Source organism: Dipodomys ordii, unplaced genomic scaffold (genome assembly GCF_000151885.1).
Source record: "Dipodomys ordii isolate 6190 unplaced genomic scaffold, Dord_2.0 Scaffold21, whole genome shotgun sequence".
NCBI classification, from domain to species: Eukaryota; Metazoa; Chordata; class Mammalia; order Rodentia; family Heteromyidae; genus Dipodomys; species Dipodomys ordii.
In genome coordinates this window covers 14,113,675-14,128,506 of record NW_012267237.1, presented here as the reverse complement: position 1 = coordinate 14,128,506, position 14,832 = coordinate 14,113,675, and the positions used below count along the sequence as shown (strand labels likewise).

The 14,832-nt window shown below is 33.6% G+C and overlaps 1 protein-coding gene across 1 annotated transcript in view; it reads left to right on the top strand.

The window, feature by feature from the left end:
• Cdh12 (cadherin 12, type 2 (N-cadherin 2)) overlaps positions 1-14,832 on the top strand; it is a 228,232-nt gene that overhangs the window by 182,518 nt on the left and 30,882 nt on the right. Inside the window, exon 5 of the mRNA XM_013013866.1 lies at positions 2,276-2,513. Coding sequence (XP_012869320.1) covers positions 2,276-2,513 — 238 coding nt within the window. The remainder of the gene's footprint in view (positions 1-2,275; positions 2,514-14,832) is intronic.

Here is a 14,832-nt window from a genome sequence, read left to right as displayed (position 1 = left end):
CACACACACACACACACACACATTTTTTGCCTGTCCTGGGGCTTGAACTCTGGGCCTGGGCACTGTCACTGCACTCTCCCTCTTGAGCCACAGCGCCACTTCTGGAGATAAGGGTCTTTGGACTTTCCTGCGCGGGCTGGCCTTGAACCGAGATCCTCATACCTCAGCTTCCTGAGCAGCTAGGATTACAGGCGTGAGCCACTGGCGCCCAGCTCCTTATTCAATATTTTAACCGCTGCCTATCTCTTTCAAATCTACTGTCAGCCATTTCCTTGGCAAGCTTTAGTACACAAGTTCCAAATTTACTGACAGAGCAGGGTTTGTATCAAAATATCTTCAGATGAATATTTAGCCATCTTGAGACCAACTACATGTAAGCTTTGAGGTGATGTCTATTGGAAGGAAATAAAAAAAAAAGACTGACCATAACTTAGAAGAGAAAATGATACATAGTTGCTGGTTACAGATGATAGCAAGATTTAACTGTCAATTTTAGCAGATTTTGCAGGAGACATTAGACATTAAGCCTTAATAGGAAAGGAAAGCTAAAGTAGCCGAGTAATCATAAGGTGTGATTCTTTGGAGTCTTGGAGCAAATGAGCGATACTGTCATGAGTATATCATGTACAAGACAATATGGAAAGCCTTTCTAAAGTATCTTCTAGAAATGCAACCAGAAATTCCGAAACATGTGAGTCACCGTGATGAGTTCAAACACAGAATGCCCTTCCAAATGCAATACTGGAATTTAAGAGGAAAGCCTCAATACGAAAAGCATATTTCACATATTGATGTGGCGTTCCCCTTTTAACTTTCACTTTTTTCCATTCCGGTCTTTCCTACATTTATCTGAGTAATGTTGCCTTTATTTATTGATTGTGAGTGGGTTGTTGCACATGCCCCACCATGAACAGTGTGCTTACCCAAATGGCATCCATAGGTAATGTTTTTTCTTTGATTTGGTTTGGTTTCTGGATGTTGGAAATATGGATGCTGCATAGAGTAATCAATCTCTATTTTGACAGAATGCCTGACAAATAACACACATTGTCTTTTCTTTGTCATAGTTTTTTTTTTCTTCTTTCTATTTCACTTCTGGCTTTTTCTGTTTATGTGGTACTGAGGAATTGAACCTAGGGCTTCATGCTGCTAGGCAAGCACTCTAACACTAAGCCACATTCCCAACCCTTGTTATAGATAAATAGATAGATAGAGATATAAATATATAGACATATATATGTGTGTGTATGTATATATATGTATATATGTATATATATGCATATGTATAGATATATGAAAGAAATATAGAGACATTTTAAATTATGACTAAACAGAAGTTTTTTTTAATTTAATTTTATTTTTTTTGAACATACTGTACAGAGGGGTTACAATTACATGGGCAAGATAATGAGTACATTTCTTATCAAGCATTGCAGCCTCCTCCTTTGTTTACCCTTCACATCCCTTCCCAGCCTCCTCCCTACCCCCCAACACAATCCTCCCCCCTTCCCCCACACCAACGTTGTAAAGCTCGTTTTTGACATGACAACTTGTACTTTTCATTGTTGCAACAGGTCCACCTCTAAACAGAAGTTTTAAAAGATGCCTAGGAGTAAAACTCTGGTTTTACTTTTGTGGGACATTACAGATATTCACGGTCTTAGAATGTTTTATATGGATAGGAATTTTTTTTCTGATTCAGCTTCCATTTCATAGAAATATATTTGCACCACCTGGTGGTAAAACTAAGCTTTGTACATTTTTTCTCTTTAATGCTACAAAATAAGTGGACTACAAAATTTCATATTTTAATTTAAAATATGTATAATATATTTAGAAGGTATTAAATTAGTATTATTAAAGTAAAGTTGAGTCTTAGTATCTAATATACTTTTTGTCTGTGTCTTAAATCCGGATACTTCTGAGTGAGTAAGTGTGTGTGTGTGTTTGTGCCATCAATTATCTTGTTACTGATGATAAATAATCTCACTCTGATGATTGATAATCATTATACTTAGTTATCCTCAAAATAAATACTATTTTATAACAATAATTTTAATTTAACACACTCTACAATATATAATGCCTAGTTCAAATTCAATAGCAGGAAATTTTGAAGTGAAATGTGAAATTCTTACTTCTAACCATAATCTGTAACTTGAGAGCAAGTACAGTATGTTGTTCTAAATTTGAGTTATGTTGTATAGGCTATTTTTTTTACAATCTTTTCACTGTGTATTGATTGTGCTTCTGCAAAACACATATGTTTTCTTAGGCATCTTCCATCTGAAAGTCCCCGAATCTTCTCCTATTGGTTCAGCTATTGGAAGAATAAGAGCTGTGGATCCTGATTTTGGACAAAATGCTGAAATTGAGTACAACATTGTTCCAGGAGATGGGGGAAATCTGTTTGACATTGTCACCGATGAGGCTACACAAGAAGGCATCATTAAGCTGAAAAAGGTACAGAGTTGTATTTTGGAAGATTTTCCTAATAATAATAAAATGGAAAAGTAATTCTATTTTCCTTTAATTAGAAAATAATCAAAAATTAGTATTGGAAGCTGTGAAATATTCAGTCCCAATAACAAATCTAAGTTTGTGATTCTAATACTTTGAAAAAAGGGGCTCTTCTTGTCTGATTGCACACTTTTAAAAAATTCTTACCAGAGTTTATTTATGATTTGAATGCTTTTCTTAGTACAAATTTAGGAAATATATTATTTGAAAAACAACATGTAGAAATAAATTCATACCCAAATCTAATCATACCCTTAATTTTATCTAGTGTTGGTCTGAGACTATAAATACCAAATTCACCATATTATTGAGGTGTTGATAAAAAAAGAAGAAAGGCAGTGTAGGTGAGTTGTCATCGACAGAGTAGAAGAAATAAGAATGAATATTTATGACATTCAGGGAGCTATAAGGAGCATGATAAGAAAGAAAGATTAGTGAACAAAATGAAACATGAGAAGATTCTGCATACCAATGTTAAACTAAGTAGTAGAGGAAAACATGTGAAAGCATCGAACAGAATCAGGCGGAATAGTACAGACGAGTTACTTCATAGTGATTAGTCAGAGGGATAGAGTGTACAAAGAGGTAAGATAAATATGGATTGCATTTGTGTATGTGGTATGTACTTTGCTTTTCTAACCTGACCAATCACAGGAATTTTGAATAATGAAGTTCAATCAGAGATATTAGCCTCACTTGGTTTAGTATTTTCCTCATGTTCTTAATCCCAATGCTCTTACTCCCAACTCACATTATCATAGTATTTTCTAATTGTGGTTATTATATTTGAATTGCTAAATAACTTATTACAAGTGACACATTTTGTTGTTTACTTTCATGATCAATTAGTATCATGTTAGTCAATGAATTTTTAGTTATTGACATAAAAAATGGAATCTATGTGTGTTAAGGTGGTTCCATTTCAGAACAAGAATGCAATTAGTGTTGGGTTTTCATCATTTTAAAGCTACAATAAAGGTCTCTGACAGAGCTCCATCTAATAAATTCATATGCAATATTCTGGAATCAAGCTTTAGTGTCTTCTCACTAATGATAATAATTTGGAAGCGTAATTACTAATCCCTCATATAAAGCTTTTGTTAATTTTTAAATTAGTATACATTAATTATGCAAAGGCTACATAATGATACGTGGACTGATACATGGTTATATATATATCATGAACTTTGATCATGTTATGATTCTTTTAAATAAGAAAAAAATATTTTTGTGACCTTGGTAAAGATAATGAATAGGCATAAATATAGGTTTTAAAAAGTATAAAATTATATACATATGTATAAGTTATGATTATAATTTAATAGATAAAACTATATGTGTATATATAGCATTATATATGATAACAGTCACATTTTTATCCATCTAAATCACATAATACCTATCATCCAGTGCAGCCACACACTATACCATTCCTGGAACAAACTCTGTGAAATTTATCTCCACTTATCAATGGGCATTTACAATTTGCTCATGAGTTCTGAATTTACCAACAAACAGTATATGGTATATTGAAAATTAAATTTACAAATCAACAAAACAAATCTAATGTGTAGCTTGATGCTGTCACCTAATAAAATCTAAAATTAATTTATATGAAGAGATATTTTGCATGTGATAATTTATATTAGTTTTATTTTGTATAATGCACAGGCATTGTATTTTACAGTAATTCAACTAATTTACATGATAATATTTAACAAGGTTATACATTTGTGCTGAATTTGAGATGCAAAAAATAGTATCAAATTTGGATTGATGTCATTACTGTTGACCAGGTTTTCACCTTTTTTTCAGTAGTAGATGCATTTGTTATTATTGTAAAAGTGATGTGCAGAGTAGTACAAGCTACATAGTCAGATAAAGAGGGCATTCCTTTTTGAACAGTGGCACCCATTCCCTTTCTCTCTCCCAGTTTTATTCTTCCATTCCCACCTACAAGTTTTATAGTTCATGTTCAACATGATATACAGTGAGTATCACTGCTATGTTTGGTCAGAACTCAAAAATGTAAAGATGAAACAAAGTATATTTTCAAAGCATTACTGAGGTACAGAAGATTCAGTTTGTGTATATTAATTAATTTATTTATTGTCCATCTTGGGCCTTGAAATCAGGGCCTGCATCTGTCCCTGAGGTTTTGCACTCAAGACCAGCACTCTTCCACTTTGAATCCATGCCACTTCTGGTTTTCTGGTGATTAACAGAAGAAAAGAGTCTCACAGACTTTCCTGACTGGGCTGGGTTTGAACTGTGAGCTCAGATCTTAATCTTCTGAGTAGTGGAAATTACAAACATGAGCCATCTGCTCCTAGCTTAAATATGTTTAATGTCATAATAGTTTATATATGGTAGAAAATATATGGTAGTTTATATATTTATATTTGTTTATATATATTTACCAGATATAATAAATATATTCAAAATATATATCACAATATTTTATATATGTATTAATACATATGTATAAAATTATGGATATAGGTGCCTACTTTATTTTAGCTTCACATCCAGTCATCATCTTTACCAATAAATGATGAATGTCTATGTGTCAATCCAGAAAAATGTCTGAAATTTCTTACATTTATCTGAGTTTGGAAAGAGAATTTTTATTTTATTTATTCATTTTTTTAATTTTTGTCAATCATGGGGGATTGAACTCTGGGCCTGGGCGCTGTCCCTGCGCTCTTCAGCTCAAGGTGAGCGCTCTGCTGCTGGACTTACAGCGCCACTTCTGGCTTTCTAGTGGTTTATTGGAGATAAGAGTCTCACAGACTTTCCTGCCTGGGCTGGGTTTGAACCATGATCCTCAGATCTCAGCCTCCTGAGTAGCTAGGATTACATGTGTGAGCCACCGACACTCTGCTGGAAAGGGAATTCTTAATAGATATTAAACTACTTTAATAGTAATTCTTTATTGCTTGATTTCAAAACAATTTCTTTTCCAAAGTAATGTTCTAATTTTTTTTATTGTGAAAATACAGTACAGAGGGATTACAATTACATGGGCAAGATAATGAGTACATTTCTTATCAAGCAATGTTGCCTCCTCCTTTGTTTCCCTTTCTCATCCCTTACCATAACCCACACACACATACCCCATCCAACCCCCCAGCACCCTCTCCCCCCCAGCACCCAAGCAAAAGTTGTAAAGTTCGTTTTTCGACATAATGACATGTACATCTCACTTTTGCAATGGGTCCACCTGTATTCCTATTTAAACAATTTTTCCCCTTCCCCTCCACAAATTATTCCAACATCAAATACAGTGAAAACAGGTGTTATACCATGGGGGAGGGACATACAAAGCAACAAAGAAATATCTTATAAATATGTTTAAAAAACAATAGTAGGAAAGGAAAAAAAATGAGTCCTTATCTAGGGGTTCATTTCACCTAACATTATCTTATGTGACCTTTTCTGCTTGTCTCAGACATATACTAGTTATTGCAAATAAGGGAAACCATGGCACCTATGTTTCTTTGGGCCTGGCTTACTTTACTTAATGTAACTTTTTCCAAGTTTTTCCATTTCCTAACATATGGGGCAATGTCATTCTTTCTGATGGAGGCATAGAATTCCATTGTATATATATACCACATTTTCTTGATCCATTCATCTACTGAGGGGCATCTGGGTTGGTTCCATATCTTAGCTATGGTAGATAATGCTGCAATAAACATAGTTGTGCTGGTAGCTTTAGTATGGTTTTGTTTGTGATAATTTGGGTAGATGCCCAAAAGTGGGATTGCTGGGTCATAGGGGAGCTCTATGTGAAGTCTTTCGAGGAACCTCCATACTGCTTTCCAAAGTGACTGAACAAGTTGACACTCCCTCCAACAATGCAGTAGGATTCTCTTCTGTCCACATCCCCTCCAGCATCTGTTGTTATTGGAGTTCTTGATTATAGCCATTCTAACTGGGGTGAGGTGGTATCTCAATGTTGTTTTGATTTGCATTTCTTTTATGGCTAGGGAGGTTGAGCATTTCTTCATGTGTCTATTGGCCATATGTAACTTTACACTAAAGCAGTGGAAAATATTTTAAGCAATCTGGCTGATGAAAAACTTTGTAAAGAATACAAGTGATATTTTTAACATTTATATTTATTTTATTAAACTTTAACTATTTTTATGTTTTCAAAGTACTAAAATCGAAGGTTATGCAATTGTGAGATACATTTACTACTAAAACTTGTTTAGATAATATAGATAGTCTTTCTGGAGAGTAATCCTTCATATATATATATATATATACACATATATATATGGGTGTGTGTATATAAAAATATATACATATACATACTTATATGTAAGTGTGTGTGTGCTTGTATGTGTGTAGTATGTTCTTCCTTTGGTGAATGAATCGTTGGTCAATTTCTGGCTATCAATTAGTTATATTAGTAATGCTCAGTGGCTATAATTGCATGTCTATTAAATTTCACTCAATTGAAATTAAAAGAGCAAGTCCTTGAAGACTTGGAATGTAGAGAACTGAAATAAACAAATATCTTCCTTTGACTGAAGATGCTTTCATCACTTTGGGAACTAAAAAAAATCAACAAACATTAAAACTTCTCTTGCCAGTAATAAAATTTATTCATGAATGTCATAAAACATGACCAAGATATAATAGAATATGGAGGTCATAGTCTCATTGTAAATTGGACAGAAAGATCTCTCAGGTGACATAAAATGTAAACAGAAATCTGAAGGAAGAGACAGTTCTTTAAACACAAAAACTGGGAGGTGAACACAGCATGAAAATATTTTTGAAACATCAATCAAGTAAATTCTTACATGAGTCCTTTGCACTTAAATGTTGGAAAATGTGTAACAAAAACAAACCCTATGTACGTATCAAAAATACTGTTTTTGTTGTATTAGGATCTTAAAACATCGTTGTCTTAATTTTCTTCTTTAGTGTCTCAGAATAAAATTATGAAGCATGGGTTTTAGTGGAAAATCAAATTTGCTCTGGAATTATATTCTAATATAATAATACAATACAGAAAATCCAAATATGTATAGTGTACCTATAAATATGCAGGTCATCATTAAAAAATCATTTGTTCTGTAAGCTGGATAAAAGAATGAAATACAGTATTTTTTATTCAACAAATATTTTCCCTTAATTTCAGGTTCCAAAGCATCAATTTTCATTATTGTTCTTTAGATTCTTCCATTTAATTCCAATTTTACTATTATCCTGTGTATATTTGCTCTGTGGAGCAAGAGTATAAGAACACAAAAATGGTGGCCAGTATTACATGAGTTGAAATAAAGGAAGAAAGGCATTTTCTTATTTTATTTTTAACCTCAACTTTGATTCAATTTATGAGCACTGAGGCAGTATGTCATTTCACTGTATCACTTCAAATTCACAGTAACATTATGAGACTTTATAAATCTCTCCAAGGCACAAGATATTGGCATAAAATAAAACAAGATAAAACTATTCTTTCTCTACCCTCACATCATATTACTTTGAGCTATGTACACAAAATGAAAACACTCTTTGGTGGTATTGCACAATAAAGCAATAAAATACTAGTAAAGCCCGAATAAAATTTCATCCCCATCGGAAAGTTAAGAGGTGGTCTGCATTTATAGTGGGAAAATAGTGTTTAAAATGTTGAAAATTGCTCATACTGAAAAGATAAATGAAATGAGTTTTTTCAAGAGTTGTGTTTATTGCATAAATGAAAATAGATGATATACTTACTATATAAAAATATAAACAGAAAGTTACCAAAGACAAAATATCACAAGAATTGAAAGTACCAATTAATTTACAGGCATATATTGGTTTTCTTGTTACTTATTTAACACTTTGGGTAATTACAATGATAGATTACCCTTTACATAGAATTATTTAGTAGTATATATAATTTTTAAATCAGTGATATACCAATTATATTATATATCTATCAAGAACACTCAAATATTGCATCACCTGTGTAAAAGGAAGAAAGGTAAAGAGATTGTCTGTGTATTAGAAGAAATAAATATTTTTGAAATGGAAATAAACTTACTATTTTGCTTATAACTAGAATATTATTTCATTTCAAAGGTATGTAACTATAGATAACGTTAAATCCAGACTTCCTTGATTATAAATGTAGGTGATAAAATGCATTACTCTTCATAAGAACCCTCCAATATGTAAGCTAACTTCTTCACTTGTTCCACTAGACTTTTATATTTTATGTGTACTATTAAATGGTAAATTATCAAACAAACAAACAAAAGCAAAATCGTGTTTCCTTTCTGCAGTCTGAATATCTAGGTTGACTTGACATCACATAACTTGGTAACAGCACCACCATGTGGTTAATTGTTTAATAACTGTTAAGAACACAAATGGAATATCGTTTATTAAAAAATAACATACAAAATTGCCTGTATTTTTCTTTTTTTTTCATTTTGTCAGTTATAGGTCTTGAACTTAGGGCCTGGATGCTGTTTCTGAGCTTTTGTGCTCACGGCTAGCGTTCTACCACTTTGAGCCACAGCTCCACTTCAGGTTGTCTAGTGGTTAATTGGAGATGAGTCTAATGGACATTTCTGCCTGAGCTGGCTTTGAACCACAATCCTCAGATCTCAGCTTCCAGAGTAGCTAGGAGCCACTGGAGCCCACAACATGTACTTACTAAGATTGAAACAGTCCTAATTTTAGCTAATCTGACTTGTGTTATTTCAAAGATAGTGGTTGGCATTAGTATTTGTTTCTGTAAATACATTTCTCTCCATATTGTTTTCCCTTTTCTTAAGACACTTTTCCAAACTTCCCTAGTCTCAGTTAAACATTCATCCAAAATTGACATTTCTTGTCATATGTTCCAACTTCGTGCTCGATAATTTTTCAAGCACTGAGCAACTAACTCAGAATTTATTGTCTGCTTCCAGGAGAAATAGACCAACTCATATTTCTGCCTTTCTAGTTTGGGAAACCAAAAATTCTGGAAAGTTCTTAAGCTGTATCCAATTCCATTTGTCTCCCCTTTGTTAAGTAAGACTTGACACTTTCCCAGAATCTAAAGCAGAATTGAAGTCTTATTTTCTCTTTACCATCCTGAAGATGTGGCTTTCCACCACTAACATAGGTAGTTTCCTCCACTTAGCCCTGATCTTTCCTTCAATATGTCCATCTGTTCAACAGTATATGAAAGAAACTACGTATTTGCATCTTATTTTTTTCTGGCTCTATATGAACAACAAATAGTCTTTGAATCATATTAAATGATTTTCAGGTTATATGTGAAGAGCAAATAGCCTATTTTTCATTGCCATCTTTTGTAAAAATTACACACATGCACATGTGCGCGCGCACACACACACACACACACACACACACACACACACACAGAGTACATTTCAGCCTCTGCAAATAACATTGCCTAGCGAGGTTGATCAACTTGACATGGCTGTAGAAGTCCTGCCCCACACAAATATCTTCAGTGATTCCTTGCTGCTGTTAACCATTTTGCTCTGATCTCACTAAAGGATTTTTTCATGTCTCCTTGTCAAAAATGTTCATTTCTTACTTTCTTTACCAAATAGCATTATAATTATTCATGGCACTCAGGTTTTATACACATTTGATTCCTCCCACTGTATTCTGAGCTAAGTCTTATCTATAGCTTTCTCTACAGCCACAGACAATACTAGTTATATAAAGTGGTTTGAAGTTTTCTTGATGCCAACAGCGTATTTTACGTTAATTTACACTTTCCATTTGTGATAAAATGATTTTATTTTCACTTACAAACAGTGTGAAGTTCAATGTATTTTGTGAAATATTCAGAAATATAATAATGTTTTACTGGTCCCATAAATGGGAAATCTGAAACTTTGAAAACATTCAAGGCATATGGCTTGCTGTAAATTATATTAAAAGTTTGAAAAACATTTATATTCTACCTGCATGTGGTTGACAAAGTTATCTCTCTTCACCAAATGGGTATGATTTATACCACATACCTAATGGATGACACACTTTTTTTCCTTAAGAAGTTATACCATTTAGAAATAATATTTTGTCAATTTTAGGGAAAGATACATAAAAACAGTAAAACTAAGTATTGGCTAAGTAATTTTTGTCATTCAAATATTTGCCTAGTTTTATTTTTGTGAGTAACTAGCTTTGTTTCATACATCCTTGTCATTAGCAAACAGTCACTGAAATAAAGCCAATAATATTCAAGCTGATTTATTGAAACCACACAAAATTTTTCAGTATTACATTGTAATGCAGCAATTGTTTTCCAAACATTAAATAGATTAAGATAGTTCTGCTAAATAAAACAAAGCTGCATGAGATATATTTCTTTGTAAATGTTTTATTTTGGCTGGTAATTATGCTTACTTATAAGATTATTTTTTGAATTTTTTCTATGAAAAGCCATTGGAATTTTGTTAAAAGTTAACCTTGAATTTAAAACACATGCACATTTCATGGCAGGGATGTTAGTTACTCATTCATTGAAACCTTGTCTGTATCAAGTAATTTTTGAGTAAAGCATATGTAGTTTAGAGGCGGACTATTTGTCTCTGAGAAGCTCAAGGATCAAACCATAGCACTACAAAATTAGTAAGAGTGATCAAGCTTTGTTTGCTTTTTTAATGAACTATTGAGTCAATTATTTCCTCAGTGATGAGATATACTCACTGTCTCACATCTCCACCCAGACAAGAAGTGCATTTATTGATCATAACGCTAAGCTGTGGAAAACTTGACTTGCTTTAAAAAATAATACTTCTGAACATCTTATCTTTAGTGTTCAGCCTGGTACAATAAACCTACTTTATAAGAGTTTGTTCTCACTGTCTTTTCTTTCTGGTGCAGTTTAATAGAGGTCTGTCTCCTCACTTCATGTTTTAAAAAGCATCCAGTCAATTTCCTATAATCATACATTACTTGATCACTCTTGTCCATTGTCGGCTTTCTTTTCCATTGTCAAGGGAGGCCTACTACACACTGAAGAGGGTAGAATCTCACTGTCAAAGGATGTATTTTTTGTGTCTTTTGTGTTTTATATACATTTTTATTGTGAAAATACTGTACAGAGGGGTTACATTTACAGGAGCAAGGTAATGAGTACATTTCCTATTAGGCATCGTTTCCTCCTCCTTTGTTTTTCTCCTACAGTCCCTTCCCTACCAGCTCCACAACTACACTCCCACCTCCCAAATTGTAAAGTTTGTTTTTCAACATAGTATCTTGTACATCTCATTTTTACTATGGGTCAACCTGTATCTCTATTTAATCATTTTGTTTTTTTCCCTTCGCCTCCCAAACTGCACTGTTGGTGGAGTGTAAACTTGTTCAACCACTTTGGAAAGCGGTATGGAGGTTCTTTAAAAGACTCCACATTAAGTCCTCTATTACCTAGCAATCCCACTTTGGGGCATTTACCCAAATGATCACAAACAAGACCACATTAAAGCTACCAGCACAACTATGTTTATTGCAGCATTACTTACCATAGCTAAGATATGGAACCAACCCAGATGCCCCTCAGTAGATGAATGGATCAAGAAATGTGGTACGTTCCTCAAAGTATGTATTTTTGGTGGGATAACTTTGCTGTGTTGTTAAAAGTCACACATGTTGATCGTAAAACCTGAAGAAACAACAACAACTGAATGTAAAGACCGGCTCAACTTCAGCTACTATGGGTCTAAATTTGCCACCATTCAGGAAGAAGTGGTTGTAGATGAGGGCTTTGATTTGGTCTGTTGCTTGTGGTGATTTTCTCAGCTTACTAGTTGGTTGTAGCGCTTGTTTCTTTGTGGTTTTATGAAGGACACACATTTGTTTTCTTGGATGTGTATTAATTGTATTGTGAGAGTTGGGATATTTTCATATGTGCATCTAATGTGCATTGGTCATATTCATCACTCTGCTACACTGGCTTATGTTCCATTGCCTCAGAAATCCCATTTTAAAAAAATCTTATACATTTTATATGGTTTTATCATGACTTTTCCAGAGAACAAATAATATATCTCAATTGTGTTGTCGAAAAAACAAACTCTGCTATTCTTCTTCCAATCACCTACTGGGTTACCCTCAAATACCTCCCAAATCTATTCATTTCCTATAAAACAAAGTCTAGGTTCTGCATGTGAATGAAAATCATCACTGGAAGCCATACAAAATTATCTGGCAGATGAACACATGCAAAAAGTATAAATTATTTTGGTTCATTTAGTTTGACAGTCTTGTTTAATTTCTAAATAATCAACTCTGATTTTTATTGGTATTGGTCTTTTAGTGTCCATTCATTTCTATTATGGTGTTTATTATTTCATTTGCCTGCTAATTCTGATTTTTTTTTATCCCATACTGATTTCAAATGCCAAGCTTCTTGATTTGCATATATTAACTGTACCAAAGGATTTAGATGTGGTCATTCAAAACATGCATCTAATGTCCTTTGATGGAATTCACACTCTATAACTTATTCTTATACTCCTCACCACTGTTTAAGTAATATTAATGGGTGTTTACATTTTCCATACATACTCATCAACTACTTTAATTATAACTGCTTCCCTCATCCTCTCCTTCGGCATTCCATTTTCCACTGGCTGTCCTCCCTAATATTTCCTTATCTACACTCACGCCACTTCTGTCATTCTTTGCTTATTTTTTTAATGTCAGAACTTCAAGGATATTCCTTTGAAATGTCCAAGTTAGTCAGTGTTGAGTAAAAGTGAAGCAGAGAGAAAGATGTAACTCTGGATTCTGGATTCTCACTGAGAGCTGTATTTTGTTAAGTGATATTGCCTAGGGGTCAAGGTCAGGAAGAAGTAGGGTGACTTGGGATATTATTGTGGCATTTTTCTTACAGTTTTCCCCAGGTCTTTGATCGCTGCAGGATGGAAGTCTTCACTTGCAAAAAAATCTATATGTACAAAAGAGCTCTTTCATGTTTTTCTCTCTATCCCTCTGACCACCAATTTTTTGCCTGCTGTGTGAGGTGAGGATACTTAAAAGGCATAGACAGTTTGGTATAAAAAATAAAGTAAAAGAAGAGGAAAGAAAGACCTGAAAAGGATTCAGAATTCTTCTCTCAACTGTTGTGAAGGGTATTTACTTCAGTCAAGTTCATCCAGATAGCTGTAGTACATCTGCAGGTAAGGAACTGATATTATGATCTTTTCCAGAAGCAATTGCCTAATTCAGATATTCATGGGCATTACAATGTTTAAGAGAAAGTTGAGGTAGACAGGAGAGGAAGGGTGAACATCAATCTCCTTTATTCTAAGACAGAAGTTGATCCTGTCCATGTATATATATATATACCAGAGCATACCAGTGGGCTTCTGGGATACAGTACACCTACAGTGAAATCATTAGAGTACACTTAATTAGAATTTGAAGACAATTATCATACAAAATAGTCCCTTAAAATTTATAGTTTATAATTTATGAAAATATAAAGGTTTATAAATGCACATTAATTTGAATTATCTGATACTGCTTTCTATCACATCTAGTTCTCTCTCAAACCTCTCCTAATGTATTCTAATAAAAAAATCTTACTATTCTTACAACTCACTCATTTGAAAAAATAAACAAAAAACACTTTAATAAATATGATGAACAACAGCAACTTTAGTCTTCTTTCCAACTTTCGTCAGAAAAGGGTTCAGTCTTTGGACACCACAAATTATTTATAACACAATTTTTGTATTTGATCGAATTCAATGTATACTGGTTTCAATAGAGTTGTTAGTTCCTTTCTCTCAACTAAAATGTATTAAAGAATGCATTTTTATCTGGCTTTTGGTGTTCTTATCTTGTTCCGGGGTGGAGTGAGTGTGTGTGTGTGTGTGTGTGTGTGTGTGTGTGTGTGTGTATTTGATGGTACCAGACTTAACCTCAGAGCTTTGTTCTCTCTTGGCTAACTTGTCCAGCTAGTTTTTGTATTATGGAGGGAGCCTCCAAGACAGCTTTTTCTGTGAGATGGAATTTCACGGATTTTCCTGCTTTGGCCAGATGTGAACTGCAATTTAATTGTTCCTAGCCTCCTGAATAGATAGTAGTATAATCATGAGCAACCAGAACCTACCTCTGGTCTTCTTTAGCCTAAGTTTAACTTTTTCAGTTGGTTTATTTTTTTTTAATTTAATTTTATTTTATTTGTGAACATACTGTACAGAGGGGTTACAATTGCATGGGCAGGATAATACGTACATTTCTTACCAAGCATTGCAGCCTCCTCCTTTGTTTACCCTTCCCATCCCTTCCCAGCCTCCCCCCTCCCCCCATCCCAATCCTTCT